Here is a 21109-nt window from a genome sequence, read left to right on the forward strand (position 1 = left end):
TATTGGCCACTGATGCGTGAAGGAAGAGTTTCCCTCACTTGCTTTCATAAGGAAGACCATAAAATTACTTAACGTTTCAATGTAAGTAAATACAGAAAACCTATGGTGGGCTGAAACGTAGAACCATAGAATAGTTAGGGTTGGAAAGGACCTTAAGATCATCAACTTCCAACCCCCCTGCCATGGGCAGGGACACCTCACACTAAACCACCTCATCCAAGGCCTCGTCCAACTTGGTCTTGAACACTACCAGGGATGGAGCATTCACAACTTCCTTGGGCAGCCCATTCCAGTGCCTCACCACCCTAACAGGAAAGAATTTCCTCCTTAGATCCAATCTAAACTTCCCCTGTTTCAGTTTGAACCCACCACCCCTTGTCCTGTCACTACAGTCCCTAATGAAGAGTCCCTCCCCAGCATCCCTACAGGCCCCCTTCAGACACTGGAAGCTGCTATGAGGTCTCCACGCAGCTTCTCTTCTCCAGGCTGAACAGCCCCAACTCTCTCAGCCTGTCTTCATACAGGAGGTGCTCCAGTCCCTGATCAACCTCGTGGCCTCCTCTGGACTTGTTCCAACAGTTCCATGTCCTTTCTTTGTTGAGGACACCAGAACTGCACACAATGCTCCAGGTGAGGTCTCACGAGAGCAGAGCAGAGGGGCAGGATCACCTCCTTCGACCTGCTGGTCACGCTCCTTTGGATGCAGCCCAGGATACGGTTGCTTTCTGGGCTGCAAGCGCACACTGAAGCCGGCTCATGTTCATTTTCTCATGGACCAACACCCCCAAGTCCTTCTCCGCAGGGCTGCTCTGAATCTCTTCTCTGCCCAGCCTGTAGCTGTGCCTGGGATTGCTCCGACCCAGCTGTAGGACCTTGCACTTGGCATGGTTAAACCTCATGAGGTTGGCATCAGCCCACCTCACAAGCGTGTCGAGGTCCCTCTGGATGGCATTCCTTTCCTCCAGCGGATCAACCGAACCACACAGCTCGGTGTCATCGGCAAACTTGCTGAGGGCGCACTCAATCCCACTGTCCATGTCAGCGATGAAGATGTTGAACAAGACCGGTCCCAGCACCGATCCCTGAGGGACACCACTCGTTACTGGTCTCCAGCCGGACATTGAGCCATTGACCACAACTCTTTGCGTGCGGCCATCCAGCCAGTTCTTTATCCACCGAGTGGTCCATCCATCAAATTGATGTCTCTCCAATGTAGAGACAAGGATGTTGTGTGGGACAGTGTCGAACGCTTTGCACAAGTCCAGGTAGATGACATCAGCTGCTCTACCCCTGTCCATCAGTTCTGTACCCCATCATGGAAGGCCACCAAATTGGTCAGGCAGGATTTCCCCTTAGTGAAGCCATGCTGGCTGTCACCAAGCACCTTGTTGTTTTTCATGAGCATGCTGCCTTTGAACCCATCAACCAGACTCACCAGAAGAGGAAAGGGATGATCAGATAAAGAGGCATGTTTGCCCTCATGGTTATCCTACTACAACATTATCTGATAATAACTATAGAATCACAGAATGGTTTGGATTGGAAAGGATGTTAAGAGCATCCAGTTCCAACCCCAGCCATGGGCAGGGTTACCTTCCACTAGACCAAGTTGTTCAATGCCCTTTCTAACCTATCCTACTCTTCCTCCCAGAATATCTTTTGTTACTTTAATTACTAGGTCATATCAAATAAAAAATTCCTAGTCATGACTTTGTGCTTTACTGAAATTAATTTCAAGATTGCTTTCTCCATTCCAGGCCATAGAGTAGCTAACTGTGTGAGAAACTGGTGATACAGCCCAAGGGGAGCTTTAATGAATGGACCCACGACTTCTGGAAAGGAAACAAAAGGGATTATAGCAAACATGGAAAGAATTGGCTTTATTCCCTTCATTAATGTGCTAAATTATGAATAATGGATTTTTAAAGTTAATATAACTCACAAAACAATTCAATGCCTCAAACCTATTTCCTACCCAAATAAGCACATTTAAACTTCACATGACAGCTCAAATACTTCCATGAAAACACACATCCCCATGCAACCAGACTCATGATTTGGGGCTTACCAGAAAAACACACAGTTATTATGCCTGAATCCCCCTGCTCCCACTCGCTTCAGAATGAATCTGCATCTAGCTAAAAAGTACACAATTAATATTTCATCCTGTTGAGTACTCTCATTCCTAATGGACCGTATTGATCAAAGGAAGAAAGTTAAATATCTATGTTGCTGTCGGGAAAACTAAAGTTGTCATTTATGAAATGATCATCGTTTCATAGATAAATGTACTGAATAAAGGGTTTATGGAATTTAGATATTGGGAAGCTGTTCAAAGGATATCCTCTTATAGGGGTTTGTGGGTTGCAGAGCAACTGAAACAGGGGTAACTACTGAAGCCGAAGGCCCTTCATGAAGCCAAGCTGCTGAAGCAATAGGCAGCTCTATCCAAAAGGCAGAAACACGTTAATTCTTGCCTCCTCACTCTGATTCAAAGGCATGCATAAGGCATGCATGGTGCAGAAGGTTTCACCAGTCGAGGGAACGTACTGTCAAAGCAAAATCACTCATATAAAGTAGTAGCAGAAAGTCAAACACATTGCTCGAGTGAGCTCCACCACGGCAGCCCTCAGGTAAGTCTATTGGGACAAAACACTGGCTGAAAGGAGTGAGCAAAGAGAACAGATCCTGTTTTATTCCTTTAGTATTCAAAAGGAACAGGATTTTGGATGTATGAGAGAAGTAAGAGAGACTGAAAAGATCTGTAGTCTCTTTATCAGTTTCTCTTCCTACCTGAAGCGGGTCTACGTGTTCTGAATCCAGACTGGTTTAAACCTAAACAGGGGTGACAATGACACCCACTCTGCAAAACACCATTTACACTTGGCTTGTGAAGTGCAATGCCATTAGGTAGCAGACAACAGCACTGCTGAAGCTAACGTGAGAAACTCTCACTGCCATGCCACCCTCTGCACAGTATCAGCACAACTGTCTGTGCAGCTACACCTGGGGAAACAAAAAGGGGATGGGATGGAAGAGTAGCAAGAACGAGAAATAAGGCTCTTCAAGACCTTCTGCTGTTAAGAAAAGCTCCATGGTTTAAGCTGGATGGATGGTATTTAATTCTATGCATACCTTATAGCATGGCTTACAGACACACCAGTCTTACACTCTTCTGTGGGATACTGTGGATAACTTGGGACCATCATCTCCAGCTGTATCATGTGAAAAAAGAATTCAGGCTAAGAAAACAGGGAGACAGGCTGAGAACATTGGGGCTGTTCAGCCTCGAGAAAAGAAGGCTGCGTGGAGACCTCAGAGCAGTTTCCAGTGTCTGAAGGGGGCTACAAGGATGCTGGAGAGGGACTCTTCATCAGGGACTGGAGTGATAGGACAAGGGGTAATGGGTTCAAACTGAAACAGGGGAAGTTCAGGTTGGAGATAAGGCAGAAGCTCTTTCCTGTGAGGGTGCTGAGGCATGGGAACAGGGTGCCCAGAGAAGCTGCGGCTGCCCCATCCCTGGCAGTGTTCAAAGCCAGGTTGGACACAGGGGCTTGGAGCAAGCTGCTCTAGCAGAAGGTGTCCCTGCCCATGGCAGGGGGTCAGAACTGGATGAGCTTTAAGGTCCCTTCCAACCCAAACCATTCTATGATTCTATAATATGACCAGCAATAGTATCATTAGGTCAAACAACACCAAGACAATTGTTTCATGACAAAGCACTGCATGTATGTGCTATACATGTAAGAGAAAAGATTAAATCAGGATGTTTCTATTTAAAGCCCATCGTCTTTAGCTGAGCAAAGGGAGCTCAACAAGAAGGCAACAATCCTGCAGGCTCTGCCCAAGGATTTCTAAATAGCTTTCTGTTTTCTGTTACTAGAGGAACACTATAAAGTATTTAATTAACAACTTATGATCTGTACCTTTAGTTTTTAAAAGCAACTAATGTTAATTGAGGTAGCAAAAGCAACTGCTAGAAATGGGAGTTTCTCACCAGCGCATCTGCACAAGCAGAAACAAAGCAAAAACAATTTGCCTGGATATCTCCAACATGGATTTCTGTGTTATAGTAGTATGTGAGTACAACAAGATAGATATTGAAGATATCTTCATTAAGAAACTATCAATATTCCTGATATACAGATAGTGCAGAGGTGCCTTAAAAGTCACCAAATGTGCCAAACATCAGCAGCGTAACAAGAGCAGTGAAATAAACCCACATTTCTCTGGTCTCAGCCCAATGTTGCCAATAAAAACCTGATTTTCTCTTTAGCCTTTTGGGTTTTTTTGGTGTCCAGAAAACTGGCATCTCTGCTTTGTGAGATTATTACATTTGAAGACCCAAGTGTCACTGTTACTCATTTTATGTGGCCTCATTACAAACTTCCTCAGCTTCACTTCCCAGTCCAAAAGAATCTTAGGTGAAACACAGCTTAAACTCCTTTTATTTCTCTATGTTGACATTGAAGCATCAAACATAACCATGCTTTAAATTTTATTCCCAGTAAACGTTAATAAACCAAGCTTTGTGATACAGAAGTCACCAATTAAAGGAAGAAACTGATGGTCTGACCTTTATTCCTGTTGACTACATCCTGAATCAAACCCCCACTGAACACACTTTCAAGGCTGTAATAGCTGTTGCTTGCCTATCACTGAGCCCTGACTTCCATCGGGGAGCAGAGCAATGGAAAAGATCGAGGACAATGTGAACCATATTGACTTGACTTGCAAAACTGTTCTTAAAACATCAAACTGTGTGAAAACTGTACCATGTGAAGCAGCCTGAGCAAAGCCCAAACCAAAGGTGCTCCTCCAGTTCCCAAAAGGCATTCCTTCTGATGCAGGGTTCATGATAAAAAGTCTCGTAGTAAGAGAATGAAACTGGGGAAATTGAGATGGGATCTTATGAAGTTCATTCCTTTGAGGGTGCTGAGCCACTGGCACAGGGTGCCCAGAGAAGTTGTGGCTGCCCCATTCCTGGCAGTGCTCAAGCAACCTGCTGTAGTGGAAGGTGGCCCTTGCAACCCAAACCAAGCTAAGATTCTATGATTCGATGAATAAAGCCATCAAAATCCATAATTCAGAAACAAACACCCAAGCTTCCAGATGATGCGAAGAATCCTGCATGATTAAAACTGTCAGCGCTGGATCATTTCATCCAGGAGTCTATTGTCCGCCCTACCCTACCCTACTTGTCCTGGGTGCAGCTGTATACATAATAACATAAAATAACATTTATTTTTCTCCTTCTTAGTAGCTGGTGCAGTGCTGTGTTTTTGACTTTCAGCCTGGGAACAGTGCTGATAACACCGATGGTTTTAGTTACTGCTCAGTCATGTTTACTCTGACCAAGGACTTTGTGAGCCTCATGCTGTGCCAGGGAGGAGGGGAAGCCGGGAGGAAGCAGAGACAGGACACCTGACCCAAGCTGACCAAAGAGGTATTCCATACCACAGCACGTCATGCCCAGTATATAAACTGGGGGCAGTTACCTGGAAGGCCCAGATCACTGCTTGGGTCGGCCTGGGTATCGGTCGGTGGGTGGTGAGCGGTTGCATTCTCTTCCCTTGTTATTTCCCTTATCATTATTATTATTGGTGGTAGCCGTAGTGATTTGTGTTATAACTTAGTTACTAAACTGCTCTTATCTCAACCCATGGGAGCTACATTTGTTCATGCCCCTCCCCATCCCTCCTAGAGCAGGGGGTGAAAGAATGGAGGGAGTGAGTGAGCAGCTGCGCTGTTCTGAGTTACCAGCTGGGCTTAAACCACAACACCTACCCTACCCTATCCCATTTGACTCTATTTCAATCTACTCCATTCCATTCAGTTCTATATAAACCCTGTGTCATGATGCACAAGATCCAAAATCTGGCTCCATTGCAGACACAGGAGTTTGGAAGTGACACTGAAGGGACACACTGAAATACCAGGAAAAACCTCCCCCTTGATTTATCGTGCACAAACACCATCAAAAGGAGCAGTCAGTCCCCAAAGAGGACTTGAATTGTCTATCAGGAACTATGTTCTTATCAAGAAAACAGCAGCAAGAAGCAACTCCACACTGTCTATGGGAGAGCAGTGAAGGAGCAGAGGAATGACTAGCACTAGTGCACGGCTACAAAGTCTATTCTCTACCGTAAGAACCAAGACTCACAGAAAAGAAAGTAAAAACATTGATTGTAGGCTGAATTTGCCCCATCTCTATTCCTAAATGAATAATGAAGATGTTCCTTGGCTCTAGACATCACGAGGGAATAAAACATCGCCACTGCAGCTGCCAAATTTCCCGCTCCCAGCCCTTCAAATTAAAGACAAAAACCCACAATAGAAACACACAATTTGATTAGTAAAAGTTCAGCTCTTTGCCCAAAGCCCAGCTCTTCCTGTAATATCGCATTCTTTTCTTCTTGTGTAAACTTCTCATTAGAACAGAGACATCTTCATAATATGATAATTCTGGTTGTAATGTAACCGCGGGTAACATAACTCCTACATTAGAAAAGGCAGCATGCTCTAGTAATGTTGGTTTAATGCAATTTGTGTACTGCAGGAACTGACTGAATCTGGTCATTTAGGATTTGATCAATGTGAATTAGTGTCTTAAAGAGATGAACCATTTGATAATTCAGAATTTGATCAATGTGAATCAGGCCCTCGCAGAGATAAATCGTTTATCATGGATATTTTGGAATATCAGTCTGATCCAGGCAGCGCTGGAAAAGGTAATAACCAGGCATCAATAAGGACTGCAGACAAAATACAGAAGACCTGCCAAGCTCTGTGATACAACTTGATGTGGGATATTTGTTCTCTTCCATTTTAATGGAGCAAATTATCCCTAAAGACTGATAAAGCCCCAGCTGATGTAATTTCGGGGACTAAATGGAGGGAGGAAAATCCAGGAAATATTTAAGTAATTATCCACTTCTCTTTGCTCTTGAAAAGAAATGTGGCTTCAACAGTCGAAGAAATGCAAGTGATCTCAATAAAACTTCGCAACTAATTCCAGCCATGTTTGAACTAAAGCGAGACCGTTTCTCAGCGATACCACAATTAGATCGATTAATCTCGCACTTAGAACCTGAAATCACCCTGACACGCAGCACATGGGTTTATGCATTAACAAAATTCAGCAGTTCAACCTTATTTAATTCCCCTTTTACAGCCAATTAAACCAGCTCTTTAAACAAGCCGTGCTTGAAACTCTGTCCTCAATCCTCACATGCAATTAAACTGAACATGAGAAGTGCCTGGTGACACCAAAAGAGCATCATCTTTAGGTCTCACTAAATCATTCATCATTTACCCGTCAAGTTACGTACAAAAGGCAGCGATAAAATAACATCTGCTGAATTGCAACCTCCAATAAAAAGACATGGCATTTCAAAGGGTTTTCTATCAGGAAAACTTTGAAATGATAAAGTAGTATCGATATTTCATGCACTTTATCAAATCTCCCACAATTTATGCACATACTTCAAGTACCTTTTTCTTTTCATTACATTTTCCTCTTGGTTTTTTTTTTTTAAGGCAATGGACCAAAGCTAATCAAAAAGCTCCCAGTAATTTGTCAGGAAATTCAGCTTCAAGTGCGAAAGTAGCACAGCAATTTCAGTAATGGCATTATAGCAAAGACTAGTCAAAGAGGTGATTTCTATTGATACCTTTAATCTCTAGAAAATTAAGAAAAGACCAATCTCATCAAGTGTTAGGAATCTCCGATTCCCTGTCTAAATCCCTCACCCGTAAATACTCTTTGCTTCATGCAGATAAACTGAAAAATCCTTCAAAATGGTTTTCTTAAAGTTTTTAGACATTGCCTGAGGCCCCTGCTTTATCAACCAGCTCCATTTGTGCAAATATGAACCCCAAAGTATCTGATTTACTGAACAAATCATTAATACATTAGGGGGAAAAAAACAAACCCAAATCCATTTCTTCCATCTGGCACAGTAACCACTTAGAGCTATCAACATGTACTTAAAATCACAAGAAAAGCTTGTTTTGGAATAATGAAAACAAGATTAGGCAATAACTAGATTTCAACACCTGAAAATGCCCCGCTGCAAGAGAGGAAGGGGAGATTCCCCCTTGATGGGAACCTTATCATATGAACGACAGCAAGTAACAACGTACTGGGCTTCTTATACAGAATGGGAAACCCTCCAAATTATGCTTAAATCAGACCTCGAGTCAATGACCACCCTGTCCCTCTTGTTCAAGGAACAGGCAAATTCAGTCCTCAGTATACTCTGCACCATTAACCAGTGCAAAGACTTTATATATATACACTAGAAAATACTAAACAATTCATGATGCTAAAAGACAAAATAGTTATCTTACACTTAAGAACTTCATTGATGTCATTATCAGCAGCTCAAAAGGGCCTTTTGTTGCTCATCAAAACCCAAAACAAAACACAAACCAGAAGAAAATCCCTCCATAAATCTAAAAATCTCCACAGAATAATGCATTTTATACAGCAGATTTTGGTTACTGTAAGACTAAAAGGTTGTAAAAACTTCTCTCCGTATCCTTACTAAAATGATAAATGGAACCTTCTGCCTACCAGATGAACCAGCACAAAGGGAAGAGCCCAAGGCTAAGGGTCAGAGTCCCTTTGATCCATCAATTACTGTATCTTCATTTAACTATCCTCAGCATTAATAAAACTTATTTAATTTGACCTTCTGACCATTGTTCAGGGCAAAGGGAAGTTGCTCATTTAAATCTTTCACATCATACAAGCAGAGGGTGAATACTATTGTAATGCAAAGCTGGAGCTACATTTTTGGTGCTCCATTAGAGAAATAAAGTTAAGGAATGGATGTTCTGAATAGTTCATGCATCTTATCAAATATTAATTAATTAGTATACTAATAACCACACATCTAATTTCTATGCAGCTTATGGATACTATGCCCTGGCTTCCAAAATCTATGAAACTCTCTCATTTCAACAACCAGCACAGACTGATGAGATCTGTAATAAGAGGAAGGGGAACTGTGTTGCAATTTAATGTGGATAAGAACTCAATTAGGTGCCAGGCTCAAAAATAACTGGAGAGAAGACTTACTTGTACCGAGATGACACTTCATCAGCAGCTTTTTGGTACTGCTCCGTGGTAACTTTGTAGAACTGGGCACTCTGGAAAGTTGGAAGAAGAAAATAAATACAGATTTCATACAGTATCATTTATATACATGCTAATATCTAGTAAATAAAGCTAATTTGGATACTTATCCATTTTAATTGCTCATTAAAAACCCCCAAACCTAACCCTCAAATCAAGTACTCTACAAAGTTTCAGAGACAGAATCACACAATCATAGAATCTTTTAAGGTTGGAAAAGACCTGTAAGATCACCGAGTCCAACCATTAACCCAGCACTGACAAGTCCACCACTAAACCATGTCCCTAAGCACCGTGTCTACATGTCTTTTAGCTATGTCCATGGATGATGCCTCAATGATGTTTTATTGTGGTATTTGTTGAAATCAGTGTTTCCTCTTGGGTCTGGAAGGTTATGCAAAAGAAATGGCTCTTAGGGAGGAAACTATAAAGAGACAAGGAGTAAGAATCACATATTTAGCACTAGGTGCTGTTGGAGCTTTTCAAGCTTCTCCATTAGAAAAAAACCCAATCAAAATAGTAAATCCTTATTTCTCTGCATGTTCCTGTCTGTGTTACTTACACATATATCTCTACCTAGCTTGCATTTGACAGTCGAGTCAGTCGTCAAAGTTGTGCAATAAATTAACTACGGCTTTACTCTCTCTTTTGCTCTTTGCCTTGATAATGCCTCTTGCAGTGAGTTATTTTAATATTCCAAACTTCTAGGTCATTTCAGTCCGTTTCTAATGTCAATTTTTAAAATCAGGCAGTTTCAGGACGTATTTTCATCTCACCTAAAGCCAGGAATGCCCTCCACTCGTTTCCACCAAGGCAAGACAAGAGTGAAGCATCAAGCAACAGAACTTTTCAATACTTAAAAATGGCAAAGTTTCTCAGGGATATAGGATACCGGGTGCTTTGGGATGCAGTCCTGAAAGGTAAAGGAGTCCAAGAAGGCTGGACATTCTTCAAGGAGGAAGTCTTCAAGAAACAGGAGCAGATCATCCCTGTGCACTGAAAGATGAGCCAGTGGATGTGGTTTAGTGGTGGACTTGGCAGGGTGAGGTTAATGGTTGGACTTGATGATCATAAGTATCTTTTCCAACCTAAATGATTCTATGGTTCTGTATTCAAAGAGAAATCACTGTAATGTTGTGATGCTTCATGTCTAGGTAATATATACTTGGTATTTTTCATGAGGTTTTCATGGCTTTAGCACAGTTGGACTTAAGATGTAATAACTAAGGCAACTGGCTTCACAGCTGGAGGAATAAAAGCAGCTCAAAACTTCTCTAAACCCATTTTTCAGTGGTGGGGCAAACAGGTTGTGGAGATGTATAAAGGTTTCATTGGTACTTGCAAGAACTCACCCATAGCTTTGTTACTCTTGAGTCACCTGGCATTCCATGTTAACATGGCAACAAAAATCTTCCAGTCACACTCATTACATAAAGACCATTCTGAATCCTTGTTTTAACAGCCTACCTCTTTATACCGTGGATTAAAGTTATTTATGCCACAACATTGACCTTTAAAACGTTTCACATAGAGGCATGGCACAATGCAGACCATGGAAAGCATAATTTCAATTTTATTTTGGGTAAAATAAGCAGTTTTATGTATCAAAGACGTTGATGTATGAAATAGTAACATGCCTAAAACACTGTTAGGGAATAACATATTAACCCCCCCTGTAACTGGCGAGATCAGTCTTGTAAAAGTCAAAGATGACACGGTCTTCTTATCATTGGGTTAGTAAACCTGCCCTGTATCAGTGCCAGAATATGTTATGAGAAATGCAATTAAGAAAGCCCACTACAGAAGAAACACTTGAGGGGAACTCCAAAAGAAGGCAGCTTTACGTACAAAGCTAAAAGCAAAACTCATTCTTCCTTTCCATTTGAGGATCACATCTCCTGAGGTTCTTCTCCTTCGTGAATTCCCATCTTGGTACGCACAGAACTCCCTGACAAAGACTCCCAACTCCAGACACAAAATTGCATTGCAAGTCTCATATTTTACCACAAATTATAACAAATTGTGTAACATCCACCGCAGGCAAAGGTCACGCACAGATCACAAAGAACACGGTGGCCTCACCGCACCTCTGTTTCGGAGGTTCAGACCTCATCATTCATTCGCACTGGAATGGAGGTTTCCACACGTGTAATTTGGGGTCATTTATTTTTTCATAAATCATCGTTGGCCAATAAGAAAATGAAAATGAAATCCTCCTCACACCAGTGACCCCCTCGCATTTACCAATCTCAGCTGCCCAATGACAGTCACGTCCAGGTTCCCTGCATGTAGATGGAATCAATAGGTATGCGATTAGACAGCAGACTGACTACGGTGTGAGTGTGGACAGGTCACCGTTTGAGATGACGAATAGCTCTCTATCATCCTCCAGTCCCCAACCATGCTAACATTTACCATAATCTTATTTGGGCTGCGATTTATCTTTCTTTTCCCTGATCAATAAAGATGAACACAACAGTTGTAAGGATCGATTGCCATTTTTTATCATTTTCAAGCACGAAGGAGCATTTCTGACACAAAGACAATATTCTGAGGGTACTTGTTCTACTGTCTAATTGCAGCTCAAGCAATCACCTGAGCTGCTATGTATGCCACGAGGTTTTAATCCCACAGTAGAGTTGAACTACCAAGAAATCCTTTATTATCGTCACGTGTGCCATGTTTCTTGAATCAGATCTTCCTCTGAAGTTCATTCAGGCTCTTTTAGAAATATACTCTATACTCCACAGAGGAAGTTTCATTTTATAAGTCCTCTCTAATCCTCAGTAAGAGCTCAGTGGTCATTCATCTAAATAAAAAACTATAATATAGCACCGTTAACATCGTATCAGTCTCCAGATAAATACGTGTATGTACCCTGTGGTACATACAGTCTGCGTATTCATGCACTGTTTAACTCAAGAGGGGAGATAAAAAGCTACGGGGTCCAATTCTCAGGTTATCAGCAGTGGCAAATGATCAGAGAGTAGCTGTATCAGGCCTGTGGATCTTCACAGTTCCAGCAGATGCTGGTTTGGCCCCAGAGTGTGCACGGATAGGGAGGACAGAGGGAAGGGAACAGAAACGACTCTTGAAGTTCAACAAGGCAAAGTGCCTTGGGTCAGTGCAATCCCAAGCACAAATACAGGGGAAGGGGAAAGAAAAGGCCTTGGGGGTGCTGCCTGATGAGAAGCTCAACATAACCTGGCAACATCAACTGGATCCCGGGCCGCATCAAAGCAGCATGAGCAGCAGGTTGAGGGAGTGGACTCTCCCCCTCTACTCCACCTTTGTGTGATACCACCTGGAGTTCCAGTTAACTCTTCAGTGTAAGTCTCCTATGCCTCTCAGTCTCACAGCATTGACACAGCACATGGTACTTGGGCTGTTCTTGCCATCTGGGCTTTGGACTGGTCAGCATGTATTTTGACAGTCCAAGAGTGACAGTTCTCAAGGGATGAGTAAACCTGAACCTTCACTAGCATTTGGGCAGCAACATCAAGTAGATAAATACACTGTGGGAAACACTGTTCTTCTCTGCCTACCCACCTGGATCTGTATGGCACAAGGTTTTTGTAAGATAAGCAAAATCTGAGTCAGAGGAGGGAAACTATTGTATTAATATATGTGTGAACTCATGTTTTTATAGGCATATCAGTTGTTCCACTGGAGTAATAGAAGCTGAGTAGATTTTCCAAGGACTAGTAAAAACCAGAACCTACAAAGTATCCAAACTCTGCTTAACTCTAGCTTCCCTAAAGAAAATTCTGCAAATGCAAAGCTCCAAAGTTACCTATTAATCATCTTTTCAAATACTGTAACATTGTGTTAGTTACCATACAGTTTTGTTGAAGAACCTGCAAAACTTCACGGTGTTTAATCAAGTGACATGTGTAACATTAATCTAATTGACCTGAATAGGACCTCCATGGGTTAAATTAGTTGCTTAAGTGTTTATGGCCTGAGAATCACACATAGGTTGCAACCAAATTGACTGACAAGTAGTTTTTCTATGCTTTTCAATTCACAGAATCTGTCGTGGTTTAAACCCAGTCAGGTAATTCGTTCACTCACTTCCCCCCCTTTCTTGCCCTCCCCCTGCTCTCGGAGGGATGGAGAGGAGAATCGAAAAGAATGCAACTCCCACAGGTTGAGATAAGAACAATTTAGTAACTAAGGTATAACACAAATCACTGCTGCTACCACCAATGATAATAATGATAAAGGAAATAACAAGGGAAGAGAATACAACACCTCAGCACCAACCGACCGATCACTCACCCCCCAAGCCCGACCAAGCTCCGACCGATACCTCCTCCAACCCTGCAGTCTCCCAGCCCTTCCGGCTCACTCCCAGTTACATCCTGGGCATGACGTGCTGTGGTATGGAATACCTCTTTGGTCAGTTTGGGTCAGGTGTCCTGTCTCTGTTTCCTCCTGGCTTCCCCTTCCCCCTGGCAGAGCATGAGGCTCACAAAGTCCTTGGCCAAACCAAAACATCTCTATCAGCTCTGTTCCCGAGCTGAAAGTCAAAACACTGCACTGCACCAGCTACCAAGGAGGAGAAACATGACTGCTACTGCTGAACCCAGGACATTATCCACCCCTTATTCCATACCATTCACGTCATGCTCAGATCCCACATTTTCAATATACTCTTATCTTAGTGCATGGAACAGTCCCTATAAAGCTACTGAGTCCATCTGGTCCATGATGTCAGGCTCCATCTCTTGTAACAGTCTTTCAGAGCAGGAGAGACTGTGTGCAGTGTTCACACTTGTGAATAACCTGGGCAATAGTATCCATTGCTAAGTCCACCCCTCGATCATGAGTCCATCTCTATGTTGCATCTCTGCTCTGATGGCCTGAAGTGCCATGGGCCCACCAGGCTTAAAATAATTCACTGTCCCCTTCAGCAGTTTCTGCAGCTTGTTGCTGGGGACTCCACACAGCTGCCTTCCATCTCCGATGCTTCCAAAGCACTGGAGGGGCCCAGTGGACTAGATACTTGCCCATACTGTCATCACACACACCCTGCCACTCATGACTGTCCAGCCTTGGGGAAAACCTCTTGGTCCCCCTGCATCGTCGTCTAATCCCAGACAAGACCCAAACCTGACTCTGCTTAACTTTTGAGATCAGACAAAATGGTTGTGGGTAGAACACAGTCTGTATGTGTGCCATTCTATAATAGAATGGTTTGGGTTGGAAAGGACCTTAAAGCTCATCCAGTTTCAAGCCCCCTGCCATGGGCAGGGACACCTCACACAAGATCTTGTCACCCAAGGCTCTGTCCAACCTGGCCTCGAACACTGCCAGGGATGGAGCATTCAAAACTTCCTGGGGCAACCCATTCCAGTGCCTCACCACCCTCACAGTAAAGAACTTATCTCCAACCTGAATTTCCCCTGTTTCAGTTTGAACCCATCACCCCTTGTCCTATCGCTACAGTCCCTGATGAAGAGTACCCTTCTTCTAAAAGAAAGATGGAGGTTAGTTGCTCTGGAGGAGGAAGTGCCTTTTCAGAGCTACCTTGAAAGAAGGGGAGGGAGAGAACCTTAGGCTGGCATTGTGGGAGAGAAGCTAAAGAAAAGACGACTTGAATTTTAAATCTACCCAATTTCCCCTGGGAAACACAGAGAGCCAGAGCAAGTGTAAATAATGCTACAATTCGGGTAGAGCAAAATAAGACCTGACCATGGGCACAAGTATTTTCATTGTGTTTGCCCCTGAATTAATCTTCTCTGAATAAAAGAGCAGAAGGTTCGTAAAGAGCACATAGGAGCAGAATTATTTTGCTATCCAGCTCTGCTTTCAAAGGCCTGGGTAAGAAACCGCATTCCTGCCGAACCTCGGGTCATCTGTTTTGTCTGCATGTGGGACCTCAAAGCACGAGTGCATTTCTGACTCGGTGTTGAAGAAAAACCTTCAGATTTGCATCCAGAGAAAGTTCTGAAAGCTGCCGTGTCATCCAGGCTGAGAAAAGGTTATCTGGGAACTTGAGAATCCTCATTTAATTTCACTAAAGACACATCACCTGGATGCACTATTGGATTCCACATGGGCTGAGACTGTTTTTAACCGCAGACACACCACGACTTATCTCGGCACTGAAATCTTTCCTTTAAGCACTTAGGATCTTAAAGCCCTGAACAGATTCAATATAAGGCAGTAACAATCATGCAATCTATTAAATTTTCCCTTTAATTTAATAGTTATGTAGTTAACAGCTTCTTTGACAAAGACGTGCGACTTGCACACAAAAGAGACAAATCTGGCCTTCGCTTCAAATTAGGGCTGGGAAAAGACAAAAACTGAGCACAGCTTGACTTCAGCTCAGCTCAGCACCTGCTCCACCCACCAAAGGAACCAAGAGCTTGGGCTGTTTGGCACCTTTGAGAATCAGGGGAGAAGTTTTAATTTAAAGGCTTCTTTTCCCCTTGTTATCCTCCCCTCAAAGCATCGGCAGGCAAAGATTATCATGTTCCCTGGTTGGCACATTGCAAAGTTTTCTTTGCTTCTTTTTTAAAGCCATTTCTGCTGCAGTTAAGCTTTCTTTTACCCCTTAATTGAACTTCAGGCCATTTCATCTTGGTCTCTTTTACAAACCCATTTGGGGATAATATGAAGCATTTTGTTTTATTCATTCTGTTGATGCACAGCCTGAGATTTATGCTCCTTAAAACAAGATTTCCAGCACCAGGAGGAAGGAATAGCTCTTTAAGCCTACAAAGTTGCTTCACAGATTTAAATCCAGTATCAAGGCTGACATAGATGATATCCAGAACAGCCACTGCTGTCCAAAAAGACCTATTCCAGCAGTTGTGCACAGGAAACTCATGCAGGAGCATGCTTGGGGATGGAGAACACACACTGTGAAAGGTGTATGATCACCAGATCACGTCCCACTGTTATGCAAAGTATAAACAGACCATATGGATTACAAAGGAAAAGCCAAGATTAACTGCTAGAAGTACATAATGGGTGGAGAACGGATTGAGAGCAGCCCTGAGGAGAAGGAACTGGGAGTGTTTGTCAACGAGAAGCTCCCCATGACCTGGCTTCAGTGTGCGCTTGAGCCCAGAACCCCCCCCGTGTGCTGGGCTGCACCCCCAGAGTGTGAGGGACGTGGAGCTGCTGGAGCGAGTGCAGAGGAGGCCACGGAGATGCTGCGAGGGCTGGAGCAGCTCTGCTCTGGAGCCAGACTGAGAGAGCTGGGCTGGGTCAGCCTGGAGAAGAGAAGGCTCCTGAAGAGGAGACCTTAGAGCAGCTCCAGTGCCTAAAGGGGCTGCAGGAAACCTGGAGAGGGGCTTGGGACAAGGGCCTGTAGGGCCAGGCCAAGGGGAATGGCTTTAACCTGCCAGAGGGGAGACTGAGATGAGCTCTTAGGCAGAAGCTCTTCCCTGTGAGGGTGCTGAGGCGCTGGCACAGGGTGCCCAGAGAAGCTGTGGCTGCCCCATCCCTGGCAGTGTTCAAGGCCAGCTTGGACACAGGGGCTTGGAGCAAGCTGCTCTAGTGGAAGGTGTCCCTGCCCGTGGCAGGGGGTTGGAACTGGATGAGCTTTAAGGTTCCTTCCAACACAAACCAGTCTGGGATTCTATGAAATACCATTAAAACATCAAGCCATCTTTAATCAGTGAAGCTGCTACTGAAAGAAGAGGAGGAATTGTGGAAGGAGATACCAAAAAGAGAAGACGCCTGTTCTGTTGTTCTATGATTCTAACATTCTATGAACGTTACCTACTATAGTGTGCATATATCACAGTTCCAAATTATATCAAGTTACAGCTTTATAAATATATGACCATTTTTTACAGCATCTTTATCTGAATTAAAAAGCTCTATTTGTCTCTAAATTGATTTTAATTAGCTATTGAAAACCAGGCATATAACGTCATACAGCTCCCTAAGTAATAATGCATCTTTATTCTACCTCAAATGCTATTAAAATGATATATGAATGAAGCAATTTCTTCTGAAATGTCACCAGATTGGGCCTTTGCTTGAATGTGTAAGTTATTTTTCATATGAGTTATGACTTCCCTCATTTGGTCCAGCTGCACTATTCATGTAGCTCTTATGGGGTTTGACTCCAAAGATCAAACGAAGGATGTTCAACTCCTCATTCAGGGAACCTATGTAACGCTTATGACTTCTGCTCTCGTTTAGGTTTCTAGGTGCTATTATGAGCTCCTTTTGAGGGGACTGATAGCCCTCATTGGAACTGTCATGAGAACCCACTGGGTGGACAAGAAAGTTCTCTGTCCCTGTCCTAAGGTTGAAAATAATAAGGATTGTAGGAAAATCTATTCAAATGGAGCATCTTTCCATGAAGGAATGGTTGCTGCCCAAAGCAAACCAGGATTTCAATTCTGAACTGCAGCATAAACGTAACCTTCAGAGAAGCACCCAAAAAGATCCCTCAATGAGAGGCTCTGACCATGTAATGAGGGTGTTCAGGACAATACAGGAATAGCCAGAGGCTAAAGATGCATGGACAGATCAGGGGATGTGCTTTCATAGCAGAGGAGAACATTTTATGTGCAAGAAGTGGGAATCGTAGCTGTAAGGCAGGAAGAGAGAAGACAAAGTGGAAGAGAAGCCCCATGATTAAAATTCCCTTCAGGGTAGTGATCTGGTTTCCTGAACTAAGCCTACAGAGGACATCTGGATATTAGGAAAGTTAAGGCTAAGGCTCATTTTCAGGGTTTTGGTGGAGTTTGCCTGAAGATACTTATTTCTCATATAGGCTCAAATTCACCCTCTCTTCTGCCCTTTAAGCCCTTTATAAAACCTCATCTGCCCCTTCTGTCCTGGCTCTAGATGAGAGTCCTCCTCTGATAGATGTCTGAACTATTAGGGATCGAAGGAAGGCTTCTGGACACCCATGCCACCACACAGCCATCTAAAGAGAGATAAAACAGCAAACAGGTATCCAAAACAGTGCTGAAGATGCCAGAGACCCACTCAAACACAGGAAGCAAAGGAGAAACACAAGCTGCATCTTGACAAATACCCGGCAAGAAAACAATTCACTTCCCCACATCATTTGATTCCATGATGTGTGTGTTTGTGGAAGAGAAACATTGAGTGCGCAGCAAGTGGGGCAAAGCACTTAACTCAGTTATCAGTAGAAAATGGGGGGAATAGCGTATTCTTTGACCTTTTCTTTTACATTTCCATTTCTGTTTTTCAGGCACCAGTAACTAATATCTTTAACTGCAACTATTAATGGCGCTGAAGTTTCTCCCAAGATATGCTTCGCTTCCCTTTTCTGCCCTGGTAGAACATTGATCTCTACTTTTTTAACGCTCAGAGCTGCCACAGAAAATGAAAACCTTTGTGAAAAGGACAAATCTATTCAAAGTTCCCACAGGTATTCAGCCAAGCATCTAATCTGCATGTAATTGTGCTACAGCCTTTAATACAAATGTTCTCAACCTTAGAGATGCCCATGTAAATGCACAACTGTATTTACATCTCCTACCGACGACAAGATGCCACCTCTAAATGATTCCTATTTACACTTTTCCTTCTCAGCCTCTCCCCTTTTCACTGTTACACACTATAAATTACATTCTCCCTAAGGTACCAGTGGGTATTATTTCTCCATGCCCTAAAGCAAACTTCCCTCCCCAAAATGGCATAGGAACATGGGAAGTTGCCAACTGCTGAAGCACATTGGCATGGGTATTGCTGTTTCCAGAGGTGATGGCCAAGAAATCTAAATTGATAAATCCTTTCTCTCACTGGTATCAGGTACAGACTGCAGTGCTAGGAATAATACATTCATAAGAGAAGACAATCTGAAGTGACCCAGGGAGATGGCTTTGCAAACCTGTAACAGAGATAGCGCTGGGTTCAACGTAGCTCTACTACAGCAGCTGTATTTTGAAGATCATGCTCCTCCATCCTCTGCACATAGAGAATTAGCTGGGAAAATCACTTGAAATACTACCTGTTTCAAAGTCATTTTGGACAGCTTTCAGAGGCAGACTGATATCCCAGTTAAGTGGTTAAAAGAGTAAGAGAAAATTGCTTTTCTGTGAATTATGGGTGAAAATGTGGCTGGATCATCAGGGTCTACTTGGAGGCCAGCTACATGTGGGGGCCTATACTGCACCCATCCCTGTTTAACATCTTTATCCATGACCTGGAGATGGAATGCATGCTTACCAAGTTTGCAGGGGACACCAAATTGGGGCACATGCCCTACAAGAAGCCAAGGAAATATGACTTGTTTAGCCCAGAGGAAGACCTTAGGGAACTTAACAGTAGCTTTAAAAGCCCTTAGAGAAGTTTATCAACAAGATGGAGACAGGCTCTCTACTGATGTGCAGTGGGAGAACAAGAGACAATGGCTGTAAATCAAAACAGTAGAGCTTCAAAACAGATGTAAGGAAAAATATTTCCCTCCAAGGCTTAATAAGCAGAGGGACAGGGATCTGTAGGGGTTGTGCTATCTCCAGCCTTGCAGGTCATCAGAGATCCAAGTGGACAAAGCCTTCAACAACCTCACCTGTCTCAGTGTTGATCCTGCCTTGAGAAAGGGGCTGCACCTTCCAAGGCCCCCTCCAGTCCAAATAATCCTAGGGATATACATACTTGCAGTCAGTGATATATATCCGATATCAGAATGAAAATCTCTTTTGGCTCGTAGATGTGCAATCTGCTCCGCAGCTGTACGTGAGATTCATCTTGTGGCAGAAGCCCAACATAAAGAATCACAGATTAGCTCCATCTTCTTTCAAATAAATGGAAAATAGCTGGGTTTAGCTTTGTTTATTAGATCCACCACTATCACTGCTCAGTCAGATTGGCTGCCTGAGGGCATAATGAGTGGAAGATTACCATTTTCTGAAAAGCACAATGCTGCCACAAAGAACACTTTTAGGCAGCAACCCTCAAGAGATCAAGAATAAAGTTCTGGAAAGAAATGCTAAAATATTCCATCTCTCTTAATGCAATTGCCCTGGCGAAACTGTCACCACGCAGGCTTGGTCCTGTCTCCCTGTCACAGCTTTAAAGTGTTTTGTCTGAACTGATACCAGGTTGTGGTGACTTTTCTCAGGCAACCATCTCAGCACAGGGAATGCTAATACTGAAACTCATTAACGAGTTGGATGCTACCAAACTCCTCGTATGGTGGAGTTATGAGCTGCAGTATTCAAGTAAGATAAGCTTATTATTCAGGACCACTTTAATATAACATGAGCCGGCTTCAGTGTGCACTCGCAACCCAGAAAGCAACCGTATCCTGGGCTGCATCAAGAGGAGTGTGACCAGCAGGTCAAAGAAGGCGATCCTGCCCCTCTACTCTGCTCTTGTGAGACCTCACCTGGAGCATTGTGTGCAGTTCTGGTGTCCTCAACATAAAAAGGACATGGAGCTGTTGGAACAAGTCCAGAGGAGGCCACGAGGATGCTCAGGGGACTGGAGCACCTCCTGTTTGAAGACAGGCTGAGAAAGTTGGGGCTGTTCAGCCTGGAGAAGAGAAGCTGCTTGGAGACCTCAGAGCAGCTTCCAGTGTCTGAAGGGGGCTACAAGGATGCTGGAGAGGGACTCTTCATCAGGGACTGTAGTGATAGGACAAGGGGTGATGGGTTCAAACTGAAAGAGAGGAAGTTCAGGTTAGATATAAGGAAGTTCTTCCCTGTGAGGGTGGTGAGGCACTGGAATGGGTTGCCCAAAGAAGTTGTGAATGCTCCATCCCTGGCAGTGTTCAAGGCCAGGCTGGATGGAGTCTTGGGTGACGCAGTTTAGTCCAAGTTGTCCATGCCTGTGGCAGGGGTTGGAACTGAATGATCTTAAGGTCCTTTCCAACCCTAATGATTCTATGATTCTAATATTTGTATTTGGTCAGACCAACAGTCCTCTTCAGATATTGCTGGCACAAATACTCTAAATACTGGTATCTAGTTGTCTACATCACTGTCAGGTGAAAGGCTTCTGCTGATGCCAGGACCT

At 43.4% G+C, this 21109-nt stretch overlaps 1 protein-coding gene across 2 annotated transcripts in view; it reads right to left on the minus strand.

The window, feature by feature from the left end:
• Positions 1-21109, minus strand: part of CHCHD3 (coiled-coil-helix-coiled-coil-helix domain containing 3) — a 163158-nt gene that overhangs the window by 24139 nt on the left and 117910 nt on the right. For both annotated transcript variants that reach the window (XM_057425612.1, XM_057425611.1), the window contains exon 6: positions 9086-9156. In XM_057425612.1, coding sequence (XP_057281595.1) covers positions 9086-9156 — 71 coding nt within the window. The remainder of the gene's footprint in view (positions 1-9085; positions 9157-21109) is intronic.

The sequence above is a fragment of the Pezoporus wallicus genome, unplaced genomic scaffold (assembly GCF_028554395.1).
Source record: "Pezoporus wallicus isolate ANWC-B61680 ecotype Strahan unplaced genomic scaffold, APGP_CSIRO_Pwel_v1 contig_4722, whole genome shotgun sequence".
Taxonomy (NCBI): domain Eukaryota; kingdom Metazoa; phylum Chordata; class Aves; order Psittaciformes; family Psittacidae; genus Pezoporus; species Pezoporus wallicus.